The 23134-nt window shown below is 42.2% G+C and overlaps 1 protein-coding gene across 2 annotated transcripts; it reads left to right on the forward strand.

Annotated features, from left to right (window-relative positions):
- Nucleotides 1-1820: 1820 nt before the first annotated feature.
- LOC140212403 (nuclear receptor subfamily 1 group D member 2-like) lies at nt 1821-19776 on the forward strand. Of its 2 annotated transcripts, XM_072283150.1 has the most exons (8): nt 1821-1941; nt 4855-5127; nt 10581-10669; nt 12530-12674; nt 12804-13348; nt 14980-15165; nt 16112-16322; nt 18524-19776. In XM_072283150.1, the coding sequence occupies exons 1-8, from the start codon at nt 1920-1922 to the stop codon at nt 18718-18720; spliced, it is 1668 nt and encodes a 555-aa protein (XP_072139251.1). In that variant the 5' UTR covers nt 1821-1919; the 3' UTR covers nt 18721-19776. The 2 variants fall into 2 exon arrangements, with proteins under 2 accessions (XP_072139251.1, XP_072139252.1); XM_072283151.1 differs by lacking the exon at nt 4855-5127.
- The last annotated feature ends 3358 nt before the right edge of the window (nt 19777-23134 follow it).

Here is a 23134-nt window from a genome sequence, read left to right on the forward strand (position 1 = left end):
ATTGAATGGTGGAGCAGGCTTGTCAGGCCAGATGGCCGACTCCTGCTCCTATTTCTTATGTTCTTATGTCCTGGGTATGGGGATTCTTAATGATGGATGCCACCTTTTTGAGGCATCGCTTTTTGAATGTGTCCTCGATGGAGGCTTGTGCCCATGGTGGAGCAGACTGAATGTATAGCAGCCCCACTGTACCAGACAGTGATGCAACCAGTTAGAATGCTCTCCATGGTACATCTGTAGAAATTTGTGAGTGTCTTCAGTGACGTACCAAGTCTTCTCAAACTTATGAAGTACAGCCACAGCCATGCCTTCTCTGTAATTGCATCAATATGTTGGGCCCAGGATAGATCCTCAGAGATGCTGACATGCAGTTACTTGAAAGTACTCACCCATTCCACGGCTGATCCCTCGATTTCCTCTTTCGGAAGTCCACAATCAATTCCTTGGTCTTATTGACATTGAGTATAAGGTTGTTGCTGAAACATCACTCAACCAGCTGATCTATCTCACTCCTGTACATCTATCAATGAAAAACTACACACAAAGATTGACAGACAACCAAAGTGCAGAAGAAAAGAGACTGCAAATACAAAAAAGATAAGTAATTAACTAATACTGAGAAATGAGTTGCAGAGTCCTTAAAAGTATGTCCATCGGAGAGAGAGGGGACATAATGCAGAACAATAAGTCTGGACTGTGGGGAGATAAGAAACTGCAGACTTTTTGTAGAATAATTTTGGGTTGTGAAGATATAATGTGCAGACATGATGCAGAATAATAACTTTGGGCTGTGAAGAAATAAAAAGTGGTGGATATGGCCTCATTCATCACAGGTAAAGGCCTCCCAACCATTGAGCACATCTACATGAAAGACTGTCGCTGGAAAGCAGCATCCATCGTCAGGGACCCCCACCGCTCTTCTCACTTCATCAGGACCCACAGCACCAGGTTCAGGAAGTTATTACCTCTCAACCACCAAGCTCTTGAACCAAATGGGATAATTTCACTCGTCCAACACTGAACTGGACTCTTCATCTCATGATCTTGATATTTATTTATTATTATTATTTGGTTTTTCAAATTTAAGAGTAAATTTACTAACCAAGTATACATATGTCATCATATACAACTCTTACAATTTTCTCACAGGCATAATTAATAAATCTATAGAATAATAACTATAACATAATCAATGAAAGACCATACCTTTTTGTATTTGCAGTTTGTTATCTTTGTACACTGGTTGTCTTTCAATTATTCTATTATTGTTCTTGGATTTATTAAGTATACCTGCAAGTAAAGGAATCTCAGGGTGACATATAGATAGATAGATAGTTATACTTTATTGATCCCGAGGGAAATTGGGTTTCGTTATATGTACTTTGATAGTGGATTCACTTTGAACTTTAGAAAGTGCAAACATAAATTGGAACAAATTTGTATTGTGAAGAAATAAAATGTAGAATTAATGCAGAACAATAAGTTTGGGTTGTGGGGAAATAAGAATGTGGAGAAGCATAACTCTGGGCCGTGATGCAGACTATCCGCGGGCTGTGAGGGAAGTGGAGCTGCCGTGACCTGAGAGAGTTTTCCTCGCCAGCGGGAGCGCAGCTCGCCGTGAACTCCGTGTTGGGGAAGTGTGTCACTGGGGCAGAGGGAGGGAGGAGCCGGCATTAAACAACTGGGTCACATGCAAAACCCGAGCAGCCATCACTTCCCCGAGAGAGAGAGAGGGAGCGGGCACGGCGGCGCCGGAGCTGCCCGTACGAGGGGGAGGCGTCTGCAAGGTGGGGGGAACCCCCTCCCGACGAGCGGCCGTCCTGCAATAATATCCTTCATGTGGAAGGAAGCGTTTCTGAAGGATTTCCCCTCGATGCTCACACACGCACAACAAAAGGATATCCTCTGCACTCGTGAGAATGGATTGCAGCAGGAACGTAGGTAATGTGATTTGTGTTTGTTTGCATTTATTTGTAAAACCAAAAAAAAAGGGGAAAGGTTCCATCTCCTCCTGCGTTTGTCGACTCAATTCTGAATTTCCATTAGCATCTTTATTTTACAAAATCGCATCTAAAAACATTTGCTGCGGTGTAAAGGCAGACTGGAGGCGCACCGGGATCTCCTGATTTCTCAACCCTTTGAGCATTTCGTCGTCGTTGCTTCCTTTTACATTATTCTTTTATTTTGCAATTTATTGATTTTTAAAATATCTTTGTACTGTACTGGCTGCTGCAAAACATTTCACGATATGTAAATTAGCGATAGTAAACTCGGTCCTGATAAATTGTTAGTTGTTAATCTGGACCCCGTATGATTTTTAAAAAACATATATATTTGCAATTATTTAAGGAGCCGGTTCGTGAAAGGAGTGTTTATTTCGCCGCGCAGTAGCGGGGGTGGGTTTGCATAGCGCTCCCGCCCCTCGCTTGGCTGCAGCGGCTCCTCACGCGGACCTGCCCCCGTGGCCCACGTGCGCCCTTGTGTTTACGCGGCGACGGCGCGAGCTGCCATTGGCCAAGCGGGGGGCGGTGGGGCGGGGCGGGGCAGCTCGTGGCGCCGCGCCGGCGAGTGGGTGGTTGGGGAATGGAAGGTCCCCCGGAGCTCGCGGCTGCCGCACGTGACCGGCGAGGTTGGCGCGGAGGCCGGGTGACCCAGTTCTGGGCTCGGAGCGGGGAGGGTGAGGGTGAGGCTGCGGCTTGCAGTAGCAGCGCACTCCGTCTTCAGTGCCAGCAGAGCCAAAACAAAAACAAAAAAAAAGCATCCGCACTGTGTGATGAATGCATTGCAGACTTTAAACTAAGCATTGTAGCTCTGACTTTGAAACATGCATTACTGCAAAACGCGTTGCAGACTTTGAAATATGCATTGCAGCAAAATATGCATTGCAGTTTGCAATATGCATTGCGGCAGAAATAAAACGCACGGGCGACTGAAATATGATGCATTCCTGCAAAATATGAGGCATCCCCGTAAAAAACAAATATATTGCGGAAAAAATGTTGTCCCAGCCATCAAAGAATTGTCTGAAGTTACTTGTTGCCCGTTTCATGTACTGATGTGCCCTCGAGCATTGAAGGTGCCGCAGTTTGCGGCAATGTGCGGTGGTAAAATAATGTGGAGACACAAGGGAGACTGCGGATGCTGGAGAAGTGGGGCAACGCAAGGTGGTGGAGAAACTCGGCGGGAATGGGCAACCAGTATTTCGAGACCCTTCATCAGAACTGTTGTCCGTTTCCCTTCACAGATGCCGAGTTCCTCCAGCATTTTTGTGTGCTGCTCTAGTTAAATAATATCAAACTTCTACGTATTTTGGTTGAACTCTGCTCGCCGGTTTAATCCAGCGGCCATTTACCACTGACTGGAACAGCAGCATTCTGAATAATTTCCACGCCCTACTTGTCTAAATTTCAGCAAAATCATATCAGAGAGTTTTTATTTTAATAGGGTAATATCATGAACTGAATTTTCAAGATGTCATTCCTGTATTTAACATAGAACATGGAAGAGTTCAGCACTGGACAGACCATTCCATCTACAATGTTGGCCAATCTTAATACCAGTTTATATGAAATTCCCCTGTCTTGTGTATCCATATCCCTCTATTTTGGTTTTCATGTGCCTGTCTTGAAAACCTTTTAAACTGCACCAAGCTGCCTGCTTCCAAAATTACCCTGGTAACTCATTCCTGGTATCAGTCACTGTGTAAAAAAAAATCTTGGTGGCGGGGTAGAGGTAGAGCTTAGCACAATGCTTTACAGTGCCGGCAACCTGGGTTCAGTTCCCATGCTGTCTGTAAGGAGTTTGTACGTTCTCCCTGTGACCATGTGTGTTTCCTCCAGGTGCTCCCGTTTCCTCCTGCAGTACAGGTTAGTAGGTTAATTGGTCATTGTAAGTTGTCCTGTGATTAGACGGGGTTTAAATTGGGGGAATGGTGTGGCTGGAAGGGCCTATTCCACACTGTATCTCAATAAATAAACATTTTCTCTCTAACCTCAAAAACGTGTCCTCTGCTGTTTGACATCTGGAGCAAGATTCTGACTGTCCACCCTTGTGCTTTTAGTGATTTTGAAACCCCCAGCCTCTGATGCTGTAAGCCAGTGCTTTGTTCCCAACCATTTTGATGCCTTGGACCAGTACCATTAAGCAAGGGGTCTGTGGACCCGGGTTGGGAACCCCTGAAATGGGAACAACCTGATTTTGTCCAATCTCTCCTTATAGCTGATGTGCTCTAATCCAAGCAGTGTCCTCTTCTACCCCATAGTCTCCACACCCATCCTGTAGTGAGGGGACCAGAAGGCACTTCATGTACTTTTGCATATGACAATAAACTCAACTTAGACTTTGCCTATTCATCAATTAATCTAAAAGCCTTTTAAGCTCTGCCAAACTGTTTCTACAACCATCACTAGTAGCCCATTCCTGGCACCTACCTCTTTTTTTAAAAAAAAATCTTGCCCTCACTTTGCCTTCCAGCTCCCTGCCCCAACCTTAAAAGCGTGTCCTCTGGGTGTTTGACATTTCTACCCTGTGGGAAAGATTCTGACTGTTTACACAAAGTGTTGGATGAATTCAGAAGGTCAGGCAACATCTATGGAATGATCAACCATTCTAGTTAGCTATACCACCCCTCGCTGCTACCCTTGTCACTGCACATTAAACACTTTAAACCACTTTTTATAATGCTGTCTACATTGTATTTATGTAATTATGCACATTTTATTCTATTTCTATTTAAAAAAGCAATTATTAAATGTTTTTTGTTGCATGTTGCGCCAACACAGCACAGCAGATTCCTGAAAATGTAATTAAGTGGTGAATAAAGTTGATCCTTGATTATACTTTGTTTGAATGCAGGTGGTGTTATTACCTACATCAGTTCGAGCTCTAGCTGCAGCCCCGTCTCCTATCAGAGTGATGGTTCTGAGAACAGTTTGCAGCCAACCTCGGCTCCAGTTCCCTCACCACCTAGCAGCTTTGTTTCTGATAATCGTGTTCACCTCAGTGACGTGCTTTCTGAAAGCTGCCCGCTGAAACTAGGAAGCTCCAACAGTGCTCAGCTTCTGTGTTCCGCCAAAGGGGATGGATCAACCTCGGGTCCCATGAACAAAAGTACCAGTAACATCACCAGTAAGTTCATACAAGTTAGATCATAAGACATAGCAGAATCAGGCCATTCTGCCCATCATGTCTGCCCTGCTATTCCATCATAGCTGATTTATTATCCCTCTCAACCCCATTCCCCTGCCTTGTGACTTCTGACACCCTGACTAATCAAGAGCCTTTCGACCTCCACTTTAAATATTTTCAGTGACTTGCACTCCACATCCATCCATGGTAATGAGTTCCACAAGTAAGACACACAAAACGCTGGAGAAACTCAGCAGGTCAGGCAGCATCTATGGAAAAGAGTACAGTCGACATTTTGGGCCCAGACCCTTCATCAGTACTGGAGGGAAATAAAAGCGATGAGTCAGAGTAAGAAGGTGGGGGGATGGGAGGAAGAAACACAAGGTGATAGGTGAAACTGCGTATAGTTTCAATAAGAAGCCTCAATGACCACATTGAAAGCTCTCGAATGTTGAAAGACCTGGATGGAGTGGATGTGGAGAGGATGTTTCCTATGGTGGGAGGGGACAGCCTCAGAGTAGAAGGACGTCCATTTAGAGCAGAGATGGAGAGTGGTGAATCTGTGGAATTTGTTGCCTCAGACAGCTGTGGAGGTCGAATCTTTAGGTAAGTTTAAGGCGGAGGTCAATAGATTCTGGGTTAGTCAGGGCGTGAAGGGATACGGTGAGAAGGCAGGAGATCGGGGCTGAGAGGGAAAATGGATCAGCCATGGTGAAATGGCAGAGCAGACGCGATGGGCCAAATGGCCTAATTCTGTTCCTATATCTTATGGTCTTACGGAGTTTTACCAGAATACTGCCTGGATTGGAAAGTGTGTCTTCTGAGGAAAGACTGAGCAAGTTCGGGCTTTTCTGTTTGGAGCAAAGGAGGATGAGAGGTGTACAAGATGATCGGAGGCATAGATGGAGTAAAGAGCCAGCACCTTCATCCCAGGGCAGCAGTGCTATTCGGAGGGGGCATTGGAGGGATGTCAGAGGTCATTTTTATTTTACACTTAGGGTGGTAGTTGAGTGGAACACGCTGCCAGGGATGGTGGGGTAGAGGCACATACATTTGAGGTAGGCACATGGGAAAAGAAAAAATGGAGGGTTATGGGGGAGGGAATGGTTTGCTTGATCTTAAGAGTAGTTGAAAAGGTTGGCACAACACTGTGGGCCGAAGGGCCTGTACTGTGCTTGAATGTTCTATGTATCTCTCTGAAACCAAGATTCCCTAAACCAGTTATCTTTTATTTGTGACAGGAACAGACCAGCTCTGTACTTTCAAAATTTCACTTTTTAAGGCCTCCCACTTACCAAGTACACCCTTGCCATAAAACAGCCTGCCCCAATCCACACTTGCCAGATCCTTTTCGATTCCATCAAAATTGGGCTTTCTCCAATTTAGAATCTCAACCCGAGGACCAGAACTATTCCTTTTCCATAATTACCTTGAAACAAATAGCGTTATAAGACCATGAGATACAGGAGCAGAATTTGGCCCATGGAGTCTGCTCTGCCATTTCTTCTCAACCCAATCTCCTGCCTTCTCTCCGTATCCCTTCATGCCCTGACCAATCAAGAAACTTATCAACCTCTGCCTTAAATATACAGACTTAACCTCCACAGTTGCCTGTAGCAATGAATTCCATAAATTCACCGCTCTATGGCTAAAGAAATTCCTTCTCATCTCCATTCTAAAAGGACACCCCTCTATTCTGAGGCTGTGTCTCTTAGTCTTGGACTCCCCCACCATAGGGAACATCCTCTCGACATCTACTCTATCAAGGTCTTTCACCATTTAATAGGTTCCAATGAGGTCACTCCCCATTCTTCTGAATTCCAATGAATACAGGCCCAGAGCCATCAAATGCTCTTTGTATAACAAGCTGTTCAGACCCCTGGAATCATTCTCGTGAGCCTCCTTTGAATCATCTCCAGTTTCAGCACATTCTTCCTAAGATAAACCACTCTCAGTACTTTAAGGTGAGGTTCACCAGTGCTTTAGAAAGTTTCAACATTACATCCCTGCTCTTATACGCTAACATTGCATTTGCTTTTCTCACCATAGACTTAATCTGTAAATTAACCTTTAGGGAATCCTGCACAAGGACTCCCCAAGTCCCTTTGTACCTCAGTTTTTGTTTGTATTTTCTCTCCATTTAGAAAATACGCAACCCTTTCATCTACCAAAGTGCATGACCATACACCTAGCAACACTATATTCCATCTGCCACTTCTTTCCCTGTTCTTCTAATCTAAGTCCTTCTGTAGCCTCTCTACTTCCTGAAAACTACCTGCTCCTCCAGCTATCTTTGTATTGTCTGCAAAGCCATTAATTCCATCATCCACATCACTTACATATAAATTAACCAATTGATCACTAGATGGAGTGTTCCCCCAGACAAACTTGCGTCACCTGCCCTGTCTCATTCCCTAACAGGAGATCTGGTCTCACACTCTGTCTAGTTGGTACTTCTATGTGCTGATTAAGGAAATTTTCCTGAACATAGATGATAAACTCTTTCTCATCCAGGCCTTTTAGAGTATGGGAGTCCCAGTCAATAAGTGGAAAGTTAAAATCACCTACAATCACAACCTTATGTTTCTTGAAACAATCTGCAACCTCTCTACAACCTCTAAATTCTGTGGATTGTTGGGAGGTCTGTAATATCCTTTTGATGTGGTCATACCTTCCTTATTCCTCAGTTCTACCCACAATGCCTCACTAGAGGAGTTCTCCATGTCTATCCTGACATTTTCCCTGACAAGTAATTCCACCCTTTTTTAATCCCTTCTGCTCTGTTTTGTCTGAAACAATGGAATCCTGGAATATTGAGCTGCCAGTCCTGCCTCTCCTGCAACCAAGTTTCACTAATGGCTGCAATGTCATAATCCCAATTGCTGATCCATGCCCTAAACTGATCTGTCTTTCCTATAATATTCCTTGCATTGAAATGTGTGCAGCTCAGAACATTTAGTCCCACCATGTTTGACCTTTCGATTCCTGACTTTGTATGTAGGGTTAACACCTTTCTCTACAACCAATCCATTATCTCTTCTGGCACTCTGGTTCCCATTCCCCCTACAACTCTAGTTTAAATCTCACTGTGCAACACTAGCAAATCTCCAGTTCAGCTGCGAAATATGCCTTCTATACAGGTTCCACCTTCCCTGGAAGAAAGTCCAATGATCCAAAAACCTGAAGCCCTTCCTCCTGCAGCAGCTCCTTAGCCAAGTGTTAAACTGTGTGATCGTTCCATTTCTGGCCTGGCAAGATTTGTCAGGCAAAATTTCCCCTTATAGAAATCATGCTGACTTTGGCCATCTTTTATCATGTGCCTCCAGGTACCCCAAAATTTCATCCTTAAAAATGGAACTCCCAACTACTGAGGTCAGGCTAACTGGTTTATAATTTCCTTTTTTGTTCCTCCCTCCCTTCTTGAAAAGTAGAGTGGCATTTGTAATTTTCCAGTCTTCCGTAACTGTTCCAGAATCTAGTGATTCTTGGAAGATCATTACTAATGCCTCCACAATCTCTGAAGCCATCTCTTTCAGAACCCTGGTGTGTATTTCATCTGGCCAAGGAGACTTACTTACCTTCAGACCTTGCAACTTCCCAAGCATCTTCTTAGTAATCCATTTATACTTACCACTCCACTGTGAAGACTGATTCAAGTTTGTCTGCCATTTCGTCTCCCATTACTACCTCTCCAGTGTCATTTTCCAGCAGTCTCGTATCCACACTGGCTCCTCTTTCATTCTTGGAAAAAATGTTGTATCTTTTTTTTTTACATGTTATTGGACAGCTTACCTTCATAATTCATCTTTTCTCTCCTTACGGCTTTTTTTGGTGGCCTTCTGTTGGTTTTTAAAATCTTCCTAATCGTCAAACTTCTCCCTATTTTTGCTAAATTATGCGGTCTCTCTTTTGCCTTTTCATTGTCCTTAACAGTGTTGTGGAGCAGAGAGATCTTGGGATCCAAGTTTATAAGTCCAGGAAGGTGGCTACACAGGTGGTTAAGAAAGCTTGGGGAATGTGTGCTTTTATTAGTCGAGGCATTAAGTTCAAAAATCAGGAGGTTATGTTGCAGCTTTTATAAAACTCTGGTTAGGCCCGGTCTGCGGTATTGTGTGCAGTTCTGGTCTCCCCACTACAGGGAGGATGTTGAGGCTTTGGAGAGGGTGCAGAAGAGGTTTACAGAGGGCATGTGCTATCAGGAGAAGCTGGATAAACTTGGGTTGTTCGCTGTGCAGCGCCGGAGGCTGAAGGGGGATGTGATAGAGGTGTACAAGATTACGAGAGGCACAGAGGGAGAGTATCTGTTTCCTTGGGTTGAAGTGTCTAAAACCAGAGGGCATGCATTGAAGGTTGAGAGGGGGTAGGTTCAAGGGGGATGTGAAGGGTAAGTTTTTTTTACTCAGTGGTGGATGCTTGGAATGCGCTGCCTGTTATGGTGACAAATAAATTGGAGACTTAAGAAACGCTTGGGTAGTCAGATGGAGGGATACGGACATGGTGTAGGTAGGAGGGATTAGGGTTTGGGTTTTAGCTGGTTTGGCACAACATTGTGGGTGGAATGACTTGTTCCTGTCTTGTACTCTTCTATGTTCTAAAAATTGCTCACAATAATCTAAATGCTGTCTGATCAATTCCTTGAGCATTATATCCTTGCTTTTAAATTGCCTGCACTTTTGGTGTGGTCTTCCATTGATTCTATTATGGTTATTGAATTTATTGAGTATGCCCACAAGAAAATGAATCTCAGGATTGTACATGTATGTACTTTGATAATAAATTTACTTTGAACTTTGAAATTCTGGTCCTCTTGAAATGAATGCTAACATTGTTTTTACTTTCCTTACTGTGAATTCAACATGCAAATTAACCTTCATGTTATTTGATTTGAGAGTTACTCTTTCCACCTTAATCGTTGTACAGTATGGAGGCAATCCACCATCATCTCGAGTGGTAGGTGGTAGAACACAAACACTGGCCCTGCCAGTGCAGCATGACCTGTGGATGAATGGAAATTGGCCAAAGTAGTAGATTCATTTCAGATAAATAACTACAAATTTGGCTTAATTTTTGACAAGTTGCAACTCCTATTTTTGTTTGTAGTTTTTTGTGAGGGGGCGATACAGTAGAGTAACAGCTAGCGCAATGCTTTAGAGTGCCACCTGTAAGATTGGGGTTTGATTCCTGCCACTGTCTGTAAGGTGTTTGAACATTCTCGCCGTGACCACCTGGGTTTTCTCTGGGTGCTCTGGTTTCCTCCTACGTTCCAAAGACGTACTGGTTGGACTGACTGAGTTGTGAGCATGCTATGTTGGCTCTGGAAACATGACGATACTTGTGGGTTGCCCTCCAGCGCATCTCCGGACTGTGTTGGTCATTGACACAAACAACACATCTCACTAAATTTTGAAGTATGTGACAAATAAAGCTGAACTTTATTCTTAATTTTAATTTAGAAATTAATGGGATGGTCCTACTGTGTCGAGTCTGTGGAGATATGGCATCGGGATTCCACTATGGTGTCCATGCGTGTGAAGGTTGCAAGGTAAGCCAAAGCCAATTGCCGTGAATTTGAGGTATTCTGGGTAATATCCACATCCTTACTGGGCCAGTAGTGAATCTGCAAAATTAAATAAAGTACTAATCTGAAGGTTTTGATCCCATGTTATTACATCTGTACCTAATAAAGTGGTCACTGAGTGAATGTTTGTGGTCTTGTGCTGGTGTAGCCCAACCACCTCAAGTTTCGACCTGCTGTGCATTCAGAGATGCTCTTCTGCACACCATTGTAACGTGTGTTTGTTCGAGCTACTGTTGCCTTCCTGCCAACCGGACCATTCTTTTCTGATCTCTCTTCATTAACAAGGTGTTTTTGTCCACAGAACTAACGCTCACTGGATGTTTTTTGTTTTCAACACCGTTCTCTGAAAACCCTAGACACTGTTGTTTATGAAAATCCCAGGAGATCAGCAGTTTCTGAGATGCTCAAACCACCCCATCTGGCACTACCAATCATTCCATAGTCACAGTCACTTAGATCACATTTCTTCCCCATTCTGATGTTTGGTCTGAACAAGAGCTGAACCTCTTGACCATGTCTGTATACTTTGATGCATTGAACTGGCAGATTAGATACTTGTATTATGTAATGCTCATTATTTATTTATATGTGCATTTGCACAGTTTGTTTACAGTTAATAACTCAAAGTTACTGTTCTATAGATTTGCTAAGTATGCCCGCAGAAAAAAGAATCTCAGGGTTGTATGTGGTGACATGCATGTTTCCTGCTAATAAATTTTACTTTGAAGTTTGAGCTTTTTGTGTACAGCTATACTTAATAGTGTGGCCACTGAGTGTATAAAGGTAATGTGTTCGTATTTCAACCTCCTGAGTGGCTACGATTTACTATGAAAAGCTTGTAAAATTACCTTAAGGCGTAAGAGCAGATTTAGGCCATTTGAACCACCAAGTCTGCACTGCTGTTTCATCATGGCTGATTTACTGTCCCCCCCCTCAGTCCCATTCTCCTGCCTTCTCATAATCTTTTGACACCCTGACTAATCTAGAACCTGTTAAGCACTCCTTTAAACATACCCAAAGACTCGGCCTCCGCAGCTGTCTGCGGCAATGAATTCCAGGGGCTTCTCTGCTCTCTAGATAAAGAAATTCTTTTCTGGAGAATCCAGGAAGAGGAGGTAATGATTTTAAAATTTGCTGATTAGCTATTTACAACTGAGACGGATGCAGTGTTTTCTGAGCGAAGAGTCTTGGAACTATCTTCCTGAAGGTGGTGGAATTAGAGTTTACCATTCCACTATACTTAGCTTTAGAGGGGGGGAAATGTTGTATTGTGTCCATTACAATGCTTTATTAACACAAATTATGCAGCTAGTCTTGTGTAGTTTCAGGTAACTGTCCCTCCATGTTGTGACACGAGCAACAGTTTTAAAGAAACCTGTTGATTGGAAGTCTGAAATAGAATGTTTGGACCCATGTAGCACAGACTGCACAATGTAAATACATTCCATGATTTATCAGATTGACATCACAAACGTCACTTTATGTACATACAGTACCACCAGTCTGTGCATATAAACTAGTCTTTGTATATACGGCCAAACTCAGTTACTTGTAGATTGTGTTTTTCATTGGTGTAGTCTTCTGTTGATTCTGTACTGCTGTTGGATTTATTGAGTATGCCTGCAGGAAAATAAATCTCAAGGTTGTATATGGTGATATATATGCATTTTGATAATTTAACTTTGAACTTTGAATAATGCTGCTTTGTATCCAGAGTAACAATAATTTTGTTCTCCTTTACACTGGTGTACTGAAGTATTTAATAACATTGTTTACTAAAGGATGACAATAAACAGTCTTGAATCTTTGCCTTTATCATTGCAGGGGTTCTTCAGAAGGAGCATCCAACAGAATATTCAGTACAAGAAATGCTTGAAAAATGAGAACTGTGCCATAATGAGGATGAACAGGAACCGATGTCAACAGTGTCGCTTCAAGAAGTGTCTGGCTGTAGGCATGTCCCGAGATGGTACTGTTACAGTTCAGAAGAACCTTATATAATCAGATCTTATCATATTCCTATCTTGTTGAAAAATGTAGCGATTGAGGCCAAAGCATTGTAGTCTCACTTTGAAAGCCATTGTGTACTGTTTTACAGCTGTTCGGTTTGGGCGCATTCCGAAGCGCGAGAAGCAGCGAATGTTGATTGAAATGCAAAGTGCGATGAAGAACGCAGCAAATGACCGTCTGAGTGGCTGCGTGCAGACTGATGCATTGTGTGAGGACATGTCCTCTCCAGCTCAGACTGGGCTGCCTCAGAACACAGAGGCTGAAGTGATCGGTTCAGTGTCAAGAGCCCTCGAGGAGACTTTTTCGAATACCCAGGAGAAACCGGACATAATGCTGGAAGTTCGGAACATGGAAAACCCTCGCAGAACTGGAAATGACAAGTGGCTGGTTGGACATTCAATAAATGGGGTTGATGAAATGCATTGTTTCACGAATGGAAATCATGGTACAGTCTGCATCGCAAATAAGATGAATAAGCATGTGGTTTGTCCAAATGGAGGTGCAGAGAGAGTGAGCAGGCAGTGTCATTCTGTCTCCAGCGGGTTTACGCAAAAAGTAGTTACAGAAGATGGGTTTGCTCGAACCACTGATCTAAAGAAACACTCGTGGACTGCGGGGAGGAGAACCCATCTGGTAAATGCCCTGTTGTTACTGAACAAATGGTTGTACGTTCAGTGTAGATTGATTGTTAAATATCAACTTATTTCAGAGCTCTGTACATTACTGTGCAAAAGTCTTAGGCACAAATAGATAACTAGGGTGCCTAAGACTTCTTCACAGTACAGAAGTAATTTGATGCTGCAAAAAAAACCCAAATTTCATGACATATGTGAGTGATTTTCCCTGATTCTGATATGGGTCTCTATTGTGGACTGAGAGTGGGAATGGGGTAGGGAGAGGGGAATCATGTTTGGGAAAAGGGGAAGCAAGAGGGGAGGGAGCAGGAAGCACCAGAGGGAGATCCTGTAATAATCAATAAACCAATTGCTTGGAATCAAATAACCTTGCCTGGTGTCTTAGGGGCTGGGTGTATCTGCACCTGTGCCACTCCCCACCCCCAACCCTGACATCTACTTGTTCTCTGCCACCTGTCCCACACTCCTCCCGTGGCGCTCCACTCCCGCCATTCCCAACATCCTTTGCTCCCGCCAGATTTACAAACTCGCTTTCTGCTTCAAATTGACAAATACAGTGCTGTACTAAAGTGTTGGGCACCCCAGATATATGTATATGTGTATATATAATTTTTGTACAATACTGTATAGGGCACCTTGTAGTGTAGTGGTTAATGCAATGCTATTGGAGTTCGGAGTTCACTTAAAAAAACTATCAAGGATGTGCAGTGCATGTTGACAATGAAATTCTGTCTTTCGTCCGTTCCTCCCGTGTCTGTGTGGGTTTCCTTTTGGTGCTCCTGTTTCCTCCCACAGTCCAAAGATGTATGTAGGGCTTAGTGGGTTAATTGGTCATTGTAAATTAACAGGTGGTTCACTGGATGGCATGGCTTATTGGGCTGGAGGGGCCTGTTCAGAACTGTATCTCTCTCTAAATAAAAATAAAGCTGTCAATACTGTTACATTTCATAATTAAAGCTTAAATGCACCATTACTGTCGACGTGGAATGGATCTGTTATCTAATTCAGAGACAGGGCATGGTAACAGATCTTACTGGCCCAGCGCCCAATTTCACCCGTGTGACCAATTAACCTACTAACCCGTACATGTTTCGTCTGTGGGAAGAAACCGGAGCACCTGGAGAATGGACAGCACTTTTTACTGAGAGCGGCGGAACTGAACCAGGGTCGCTGGCTCTGTAAAAGTATTACATTAACTGCTACACTACCATGTTGTCCAATTAAAACAAGTTTAAGCGTCCTAATTTAAGTTAAAATTCATTTCTGACCTCACAATCTATCTCATAATGATTTGCACTTCATTGTCTACTGCACTGTATGTTCTTGGTAGTTTTTACACTCTATTCTGCATTGTTACTGTTTTACCTCAATACTCTGTGTAATGATCTGATCTGTATGACCTGTGTGTGTGTGTGTAAGACAAGGTTTTTACTGTATCAGAATCAGGTTTATTACCACTGACATACATTGTAAAATGTGTTGTTTGTGACAGCAGTACAGTGCAATGCATAAAATATATGAGAAGAATTTAAAAAGTAGCAAAAAGGGAGCTAGCATTCTTGGTACGTGTGTCAATAATAAACCAGTACCAGACAATCAGGTTAATTCTTGGTGTGATTGTTTGAACAGGTGTGCCCAATGAGCATGTCACCTTATGTGGATCCTGATAAATCGGAACAGGAGATCTGGGAAGAATTTTCCAGGAGCTTTACACCTGCAGTCAGGGAGGTGGTAGAATTTGCAAAACGTATTCCAGGATTCCAAGATCTGTCACAGCATGACCAAGTTAGTTTGCTGAAGGCTGGAACATTTGAGGTATGTATACCAGATTGCACTCTCTTTAAATATTGTGGGTCAGCATTTCCGAGTAGGATTGAGAATTACAGTGATCCAAGTATCATAATCATAGTGATATGAGAATGAAAGGGTTAATGTATGAGGAGTATTTGATGGCTTTGTGCCTGTACTTGCTGGAGTTTAGTAGAATGGGGGCAATCCATTAAAACGTAACAAATATTGAAAGGCTTGCTTAGAGTGGTTGTAAAGAGGATGTATCCTATGGTGGGGGAGTCTAGGACCAGAGGGCACAGCCTCAGAATAGAAGGATGTCCCTTTAGAACAGATGACAAGGAATTTCTTTAACCGGATGGGGATGAATCTGTGAAATTCATTGCCACAGGCAGCTGTGGAGGCCAAGTGATTTGGTATATTTAAAGTGAAGTTTGATAGGTTTTTGATTAATAAAGGGCATCAAAGATTATGGGGAGAATGCAGGAAAATGGGATTGAGAGGGATAATAAATCAGCTGTGATAGAATGGCAGAGCAGACTTGATGGGCCGAATGGTCTAATTCTCCCATGTTTTATGGTCTTGTGTGTTTGTCTGCCTGTGTGTAGTATTTGTCTTTTGCACATTGGTTGTTTTTCTGTATGTTTTTCATAAATTCCATTGTGCTTATTTTTCCTGTAAATGCCTGCAAGACAATGTATCTCAAGGTAGTATCTCGTGACATTTACATATTTTGGTAATGTATTACAACTTTGGGTGCATTAGTGCTTCTGATACTCAAGAAACAAGAAATGGTGCCAAACTTGGGAAAATCTAGTTTTTCTTGGTTTTCTCTGATACGAATGATTTATTTATCCTGATGTTGCACTGCTTTTGGCTGGCGAAAGATGACCTCAATGTAACTGGCTGTAAGTTCTATCCAGAATCATTCGGAACAATGTTCTGACGAAGTGCCTATTGCTATCATTGGCAGGTGTTAATGGTGCGCTTTGCAGCTCTGTTTGATGTACATGACCGGACAGTCACATTTCTGAGTGGGAAGAGTTACGGGATGGAGGAGCTACAGTTAATGGGGGCAGGCGATCTGCTGTTGTCCATGTTTGAGTTCAGTGAAAAACTGAGTGCCCTGCATCTTGGTGAGGAGGAGATGAGCTTGTTCACAGCAGTTGTCCTGGTGTCTGCTGGTAAGAAGAGTTTTTAAATTCTGTTTATCAACAGTCACTATTACCACCTTCATTTGATTGTGTAAATTAAAATATCACAATATGCATCCAGTTCAAGGAGTGCAGTGAATTAGACCATAAAACATAGGAGCAGAATTAGGCCATTCAACCCATCAAATTTGCTGTGCTTTTCCATCATGGCTGATTTATTTTCCTTCTCAATCCCTTACTTCTGCTTTCTCCCTATTATCTTTAACACCCTGACTAATCAGGAACTTATCCTCTGCTTTAAATATACCCAGTGACCTGACCTCCACAGCCATTTGTGGCAATGAATTCCACAGATCTGCCACACTCTGGCTAAAGAAATACCTCTTTATCTCTGTTTTAAATAGATGCCCCTCTATTCCTAGGCTGTGCTCACTGATCCTATACTCTCATTTCCTCTCCACAGCGCCTCTTTCTAGGCCTTTCAATATTTGGTAGGTTTCAATAAAGTTCCACCTCATCTTTCTGAACTCCAGTGAGTACAGTCCCAGGGCCAACTAGTGCTCCTCATATGTTAACTCTTTTGTTTCTGGGATCATTCTCATTTTCATTCTCCGGACTCCCTCCAATGTCAGCACATCTCTTAGATAAGCGGTCCAAAACTGCTCCCAATACTCCATGTGCGGTCTGATCAGTGCTGTAGAAAGCCTCACAGCATGACATCATTGCTTTTGTATTCTAGTGCTGTTGAACTGAAATTGGTGAATGGTTTACTGTTGTTACAGTGAGAAACTTGCCATGCATACTGATCATACCGAACAATTGATTACAACAGTGCATTGAGGTAAAGCAATAACAGTGCAGAATTAAGTGTTACAGAAAAAGTGCAGTGCAGGTAGACAAGGTGCAAGGTCACAGTGAGGTCAGGAGCCCATTTGATCATGCTGGGGATCCATACAAAAGTTATCGAAGCTGTCCTTGACCCTGGTGGTACATGCTTTCAGGCTTTTGTATCTCTGCGCAGGGGACAGGAGAGAAGAGAAAATATCTGTGTAGGTGAGGCTCTTGATTATGCTGACTGTTTTACTGAGGCAGTGAGAAGTGTAGACAGCCCATGTAGGGGAGGCTGATTTCCTCTGCAACACCCACGAAATGCTGGTGGGGCAGGTCAGGCAGCATCTATGGAGGGAAATGGTTGCTGCTGCAGGTTGAGACCCTTCATCAGGACTGGAAAGGAGGGGGAAGTAGTCAGGATAAGCAGGTGTGGGAGGGGAAGGTGTACGAGCTAGAAGGTGATATAGGTGAAGCCAGGTGAGTGGGGAAGGTTGGTGGGTGGAGGGGGGGGGGAATGAAGTGAAAAGCTGGGAGGTGATAGTTGGAACAGGTCTTAACCTGTTGACTGAAGAAGTAATCTGATAGGAAAGGAAAGTGGACCATGGGGGAAAAAGGGAAGGAGGAAGGGAACCAGAGGGAGGTAATGGGCGGATGAGAAACAAAGGGAAAGGAGGGCAACCAGCACAGATAATGGATAGAGAGGGAGAGAGGAGGGGGCAGAAATTACCGGATTACCGGAAGGTGGAGAAATGGATGCTCGTGCCATCAGGGTGGAGACTACCCAGACGCAGTATGAGGTGTTGCTCTTCAAGTCTGAGTGTGGACTGACTTGTCCACCACTGCAGACTTCCCTAAATTGGTTCCTGTGATATGCTGAACTGTGTCCACAACTCTCTGCAGTTTCTTGCAAGCAGAAGCAGAGGGGATGATGTTTAGATGGCTTCTTGCAAGGTGTGGTAATTCATTCTGCATTAAGGCAGTTTTTAGTATCTTGTTTTAGTCATTTACAAACCAAAGTGTAGTCAAACTAACCTTTATGTAGGGAATAGCTGTGAATTTAGCATTACTTATTTGTTTCAAAGATAAAATAACTTTATTGGCCATATACAGTACATCAAATGTCTCAAATAAATGGCTGCCTCGATTAACTGATGGCTCAAGTAGTTGGAATCCAGAGGTTAAAGTAAGGATGTGGAATGAAATGTGCATACATACATCAATGCCAGCATGTATTTACAGTGTAAACAGCATTATAAAAAGTGGTTTAAAGTGTTTGCAATGCAGTTAAGGGGGTAATAGAGGGGGTGGGAGGGAGCCTATGTCTAGAATAGTTGATCAGATTAACTGCCTAAGAGAGGAAACTTTGAGATTTACTTTTTGTAATTTTAATTTCTCTCCAGATCGATCAGGAATTAAAAATGCTAACTCAGTGGAGCAGTTGCAGGAAACTCTAATTCGTGCGCTCCGAACTTTAATTATGAAAAATCACCCTACTGAATGTTCAGTCTTTACCAAGCTCCTGCTGAAATTATCTGATCTGCGTTCTCTAAACAATATGCATTCGGAAGAATTGTTGGCTTTCAAGATCCACCCTTGAATTTATGAATTTTTTTCTGCATTTGTTTCATATATTTTGTGGATGAGTATACAGTACATTATTTATGTATATAGAAATTTGCATTTTCTCCTGCATTATTTTTCAGCTACTGAAGGAGTAATATAATGAAATAATAAAAGATAGTTATACAAATATTAAAGTATATTTTAAGATTTTAACATGGATGCAATGTGAAAGCATTGAAAATGTATAGATATAATTCTGTGCTTTAAAATTACTGATCATGATCACCTAGTTTTTTTTTTGCCTCCTTTGTAAATTGATGCTTGGTAATAATGCAAAAATATTTTTTTTCTTCTCTAAATTTTAAAGCTTTACAAGTTCCTCTGTGCGGTGCGGTGCTGTGCCTTTATCGGTAGCGTCACAGCTAAGTACACCTGTACGACTTCCTTAATCTAATACTGATTTTTAAATCAATTTTTTTTAAACAGCCTGTAAGTAACTTGTGGAGTTAGATTAGCTATTTATTAGATTAGCTTTATTTGGCACATGTACATCGAAGCATACAGTAAAAGGCGATGTTCTGTATCAAATCAGCAAAGATTGTCCTGGGCAGCCTGCAAGTGTCGCCATGCTTCCAGCACCAGCATAGCATGCCAACAACTTATTAACCCTAACTGGTACCCCTCTGGAACCTGGGAGGAAACTGGAGCACCCAGAGGAAACCCAGGCCGTCACGGGGAGAACGTACAAACTTCTTGAGGACGGCAGTGGGAATCGAACTCCCTCCTTTTACTGCTGGCGCTGTTGAGCGTTGCGCTAACCGAGCCACGCGGGTTTGTGGTCAGTATCCATCTTCCGTACTGATGTTTAATTTTCTTTAAAAGTCGACTTGAAACATGAGGAAAATATTGCAACCAGCATGTTTGTGTGTCCTGTCCTTGATTGATGCATCTCTGTTAGCTAATGTCGTTAGAATGCAATTGTTACTGTACCTGAGTAATGTTTTAATATTGTCCTCCGACTCCTGTGAAATGTGCATTTTGTCAAATGATTTCTGAATGTGAATCAGTGCAATAAAGTCAATGCTTGAAATGTGTTGGTTTTTAAATTCATTTAGAGTGCAGAAGCAAGCCCTTTGGTCCATCTAGGCCTTGCCAAACTGTTAATTTCCTAGACCCATCAACCTGTACCCAGGCCATATTCCTCCGTTCCCCTTCTGTCCATGTCATTATCCAAACTTCTCATAAACGTTGAAATCGAACCCAAATCACCACTTCGGCTGCCAGCTCATTCCACGCTCACCTCCCTCGAGTGAAGAAGTTCCCCTTAAACATCTCACCTTTAAACTATGACCTCTAGTTCTAGTGGAAAAAGTCTGCTTGAGTTGACCGTATGTATTTGTTTGCAGGATTTGGGGAGTGCTGGCTGGTCTGATGTTCAGTGACCACTCTATTGTCTTTGGAAGTGGCGGTGAGTTGCCTGCCTGAAGATGTTGGGATCTTCCTTTTGAGGGTATGTCCACAGCAGAACATAGAATAGTGCAGCACAGTACAGGCCCTTCAGCCCACAATGTTGTGCCGACCCTCAAACCCTGTCTCCCATATAACCCCCCACCTTAAATTCCTCCATATACCTGTCTAGTAGTCTCTTAAACTTCACTAGTGTATCTGACTATGGAAAAGCTACGCCAGGATTTGGGTCAAGTCATATACCCAGGTCAGAATGGTGTTTGACTTCGAAGTTCAAAGTAAATTTATTTTCAAAGTACTTGTATGTCACCGTATACTACCTTGAGATTCATTTTCTTGCAGGGTTTCACAGTAGAACAAAGACAATAGAATCAATGTAAAGCTACACAGAAGCGTGCCCTGGCAAGCAGGCAGTGTGTAAATGAAGGCATTCTGTGCAAATGCAAAAGAGAAATAATACTGCTCCAAGGAGAAAAATCCAAATTGCTGAACCTCTCCTCATGGGATATGCTGTAGTTCATGGCTGTTTGTGTGGAGGACACGTGTCTGGATGGGACAGGAGGAGTAATGCAATAAACCTAACTTGTAAAGGCCTAGATGATAGTGTAACTGCATTTTACACTTGAATGGGGCTATGACTAGTAACTTTTAATTAAAAACTTTAGAAAACTTCAGAGACTGCTTTCTCTGGTGTACTGCAAGTCTGGGCCAGGGACTGGAGGTTGGAAGCCTGATGTATGAGCATCCTGGGCCAAGGCCTGGAGGTGCCTCTCCTGGGGTTGGAGTCCTGTGTGTATGTGTTTCTGTGTCCCTCTTTGTAACAAATATTGAAGGATCCCTGGGCAGAGTGTGTGTTCCGTGAGTGGCAGATAGGGTAGGCTGATTGCAATGGTGACTAAAATATTTAGCAGGTACATGAAACTGCTCGTCTGGCAGCTTTGCCCTGGCGGGGGCTGAGTTTAAGAGCTGCTGAAGGTGCAGTTATAGAAGCGAATGTTGGATTATTTCACCAAGCCCCTGTGCTGTTGGAAAGGCTTTGAGATGGCAGGAGATGAGATGCTCCCTGAAAGATGCTGGCCACCACCTTGTATCAGACTCTTCATTAGGCCTCATGTACGGTAAGATGCATTCTTGGTCTCACAATCTACTTACATGTACTCTAGAATATAGAATAGTACAGCAAAGCATAGGTCATTTGGACCACAATGTGCTGATCTTTTAACACATCTAACACCAGTCTAACCCTTCCCTCCCATATAGCCCTATATTTTTCTATTGTCTACATGCCTAGCTAAGAACATCTTAGATGTCCCAAATGTATCTTCCTCTCCCATCACCTGGGTGGGGTGTTCCATGCACCCACCACTCTTTGTGTGGGGGGAAAAATACCTCTGACATTCTCCCACCAAACTTTCCTCAATCACCTTAAAATCAAGCCCCCAGTCCGTGATCTTGCACTTTATTGTTTTCCTGTACACTGTACTTTCTCGATAGCCTTTTCACTTTATTCTGCACTTTTTTTTTTACCTTGTTCTACCTCAGTGCACTGTGTAATGATGTAATGATCTGATCTGCATGAACAGTATGCAAGGCAAGCTTCTCACTCTATCTCAGTACATGTAACAATAATAAAATTAACCATGTGGGCTTTTGCACACATCCAATGAGGTGAGTGGAAGTGACTGTGCATTGCAAATAGTACACAGGTGAGTGATAAAATTTGCTGGAGGACTGGCTGGGAATTTGGAAGAGATGTAGGATTGATGTAAAAATGAGTCTTTAGCCAGATATATCTGACAAAATTAAAAATGAATGGGAAAGGGATCTTCAACTTTCCTACCTACAGAGAAATGGGATAAAATTTTTCAATTAGTTAGTACTTCTTCTATATGTGCTAAACATACTTTAATACAATTTAAAGTAGTACACAGAGCTCATATGTCCAAAGATAAACTAGTTCATTTTTATTCCCATATAAACCCTACTTGTGATAGATGTCACTCTGAAGTGGCGGCTTTAACTCGTATGTTTTGGTCCTGTCCTCTTTTGGAAAAATATTGGAAAGACATTTTTGATATTATTTCAACAGTTCTATGCTTCGATTTAAAACCCCATCCTATTATGGCAATCTTTGGATTGCCAATGGTAGAACATAGATCTTTGTCTTCTTCAGCCTGTCGAATGATAGCTTTTGTTACTTTAATGGCGAGAAGATCTATTTTGTTGAACTGGAAGGAAACTAATCCTCCAACTACATTCCAATGGTTTTCTCAAACCATACTAAGTTTAAATTTGGAAAAAATTAGAAGTGATATTTTTGACCCTTCGGTTAAATTTGAAGAAACTTGGAAACCTTTTATGCAATATTTTCATACGATGTAATCTGACCTTTCCGAATCTTTTTTCTAAACTTAAGTTATATGAGGAGAGGAGTGGAGTTAACGACATTATTGAACATGTCTGATATAAGCTGTTGGTCTAGCCCTGTTTTGTTTTTTTTCTCTTGGGGTTTTTTTTGCTTTTTTTCTTTTGGAGTTTTTTTTTTGTTTATATATTTTTTTCTTTTTATTTTTTTAATGTTTAATCTCATTATGAGTTTGGAAGTCTTTTATATCTGTGTTACTTAAAATTCATTTTATATATGTTGATGAACATTTTTCCAATCTCTGTGTACCAACTTTGTTATTGAGTTTGTAATTTTGAAAAATTAATAAAAAGATTTAAAAAGAAATGAGTCTTTAACAGTGCAGGCTAATGGGGCCAGTTCCTATGCTGCATCAAATCAGGGGAACAACACTACAAAGTACTGCAGGTTTAATCTTACCTTGAATAATTATTGCCAAGGCATTCCTGCTCCTTGTAATGAAGACCCAGTCCTTTTAGATTATGTCTAATTTATATTTGACCACAGTTGCTGCTTGTAAAAATTCACTTTATTTGTCACATGTTCATTGAAATGCATCATTTGAGTCAACAACCAA

The sequence above is a fragment of the Mobula birostris genome, chromosome 19, assembly GCF_030028105.1.
Source record: "Mobula birostris isolate sMobBir1 chromosome 19, sMobBir1.hap1, whole genome shotgun sequence".
Taxonomy (NCBI): Eukaryota; Metazoa; Chordata; class Chondrichthyes; order Myliobatiformes; family Myliobatidae; genus Mobula; species Mobula birostris.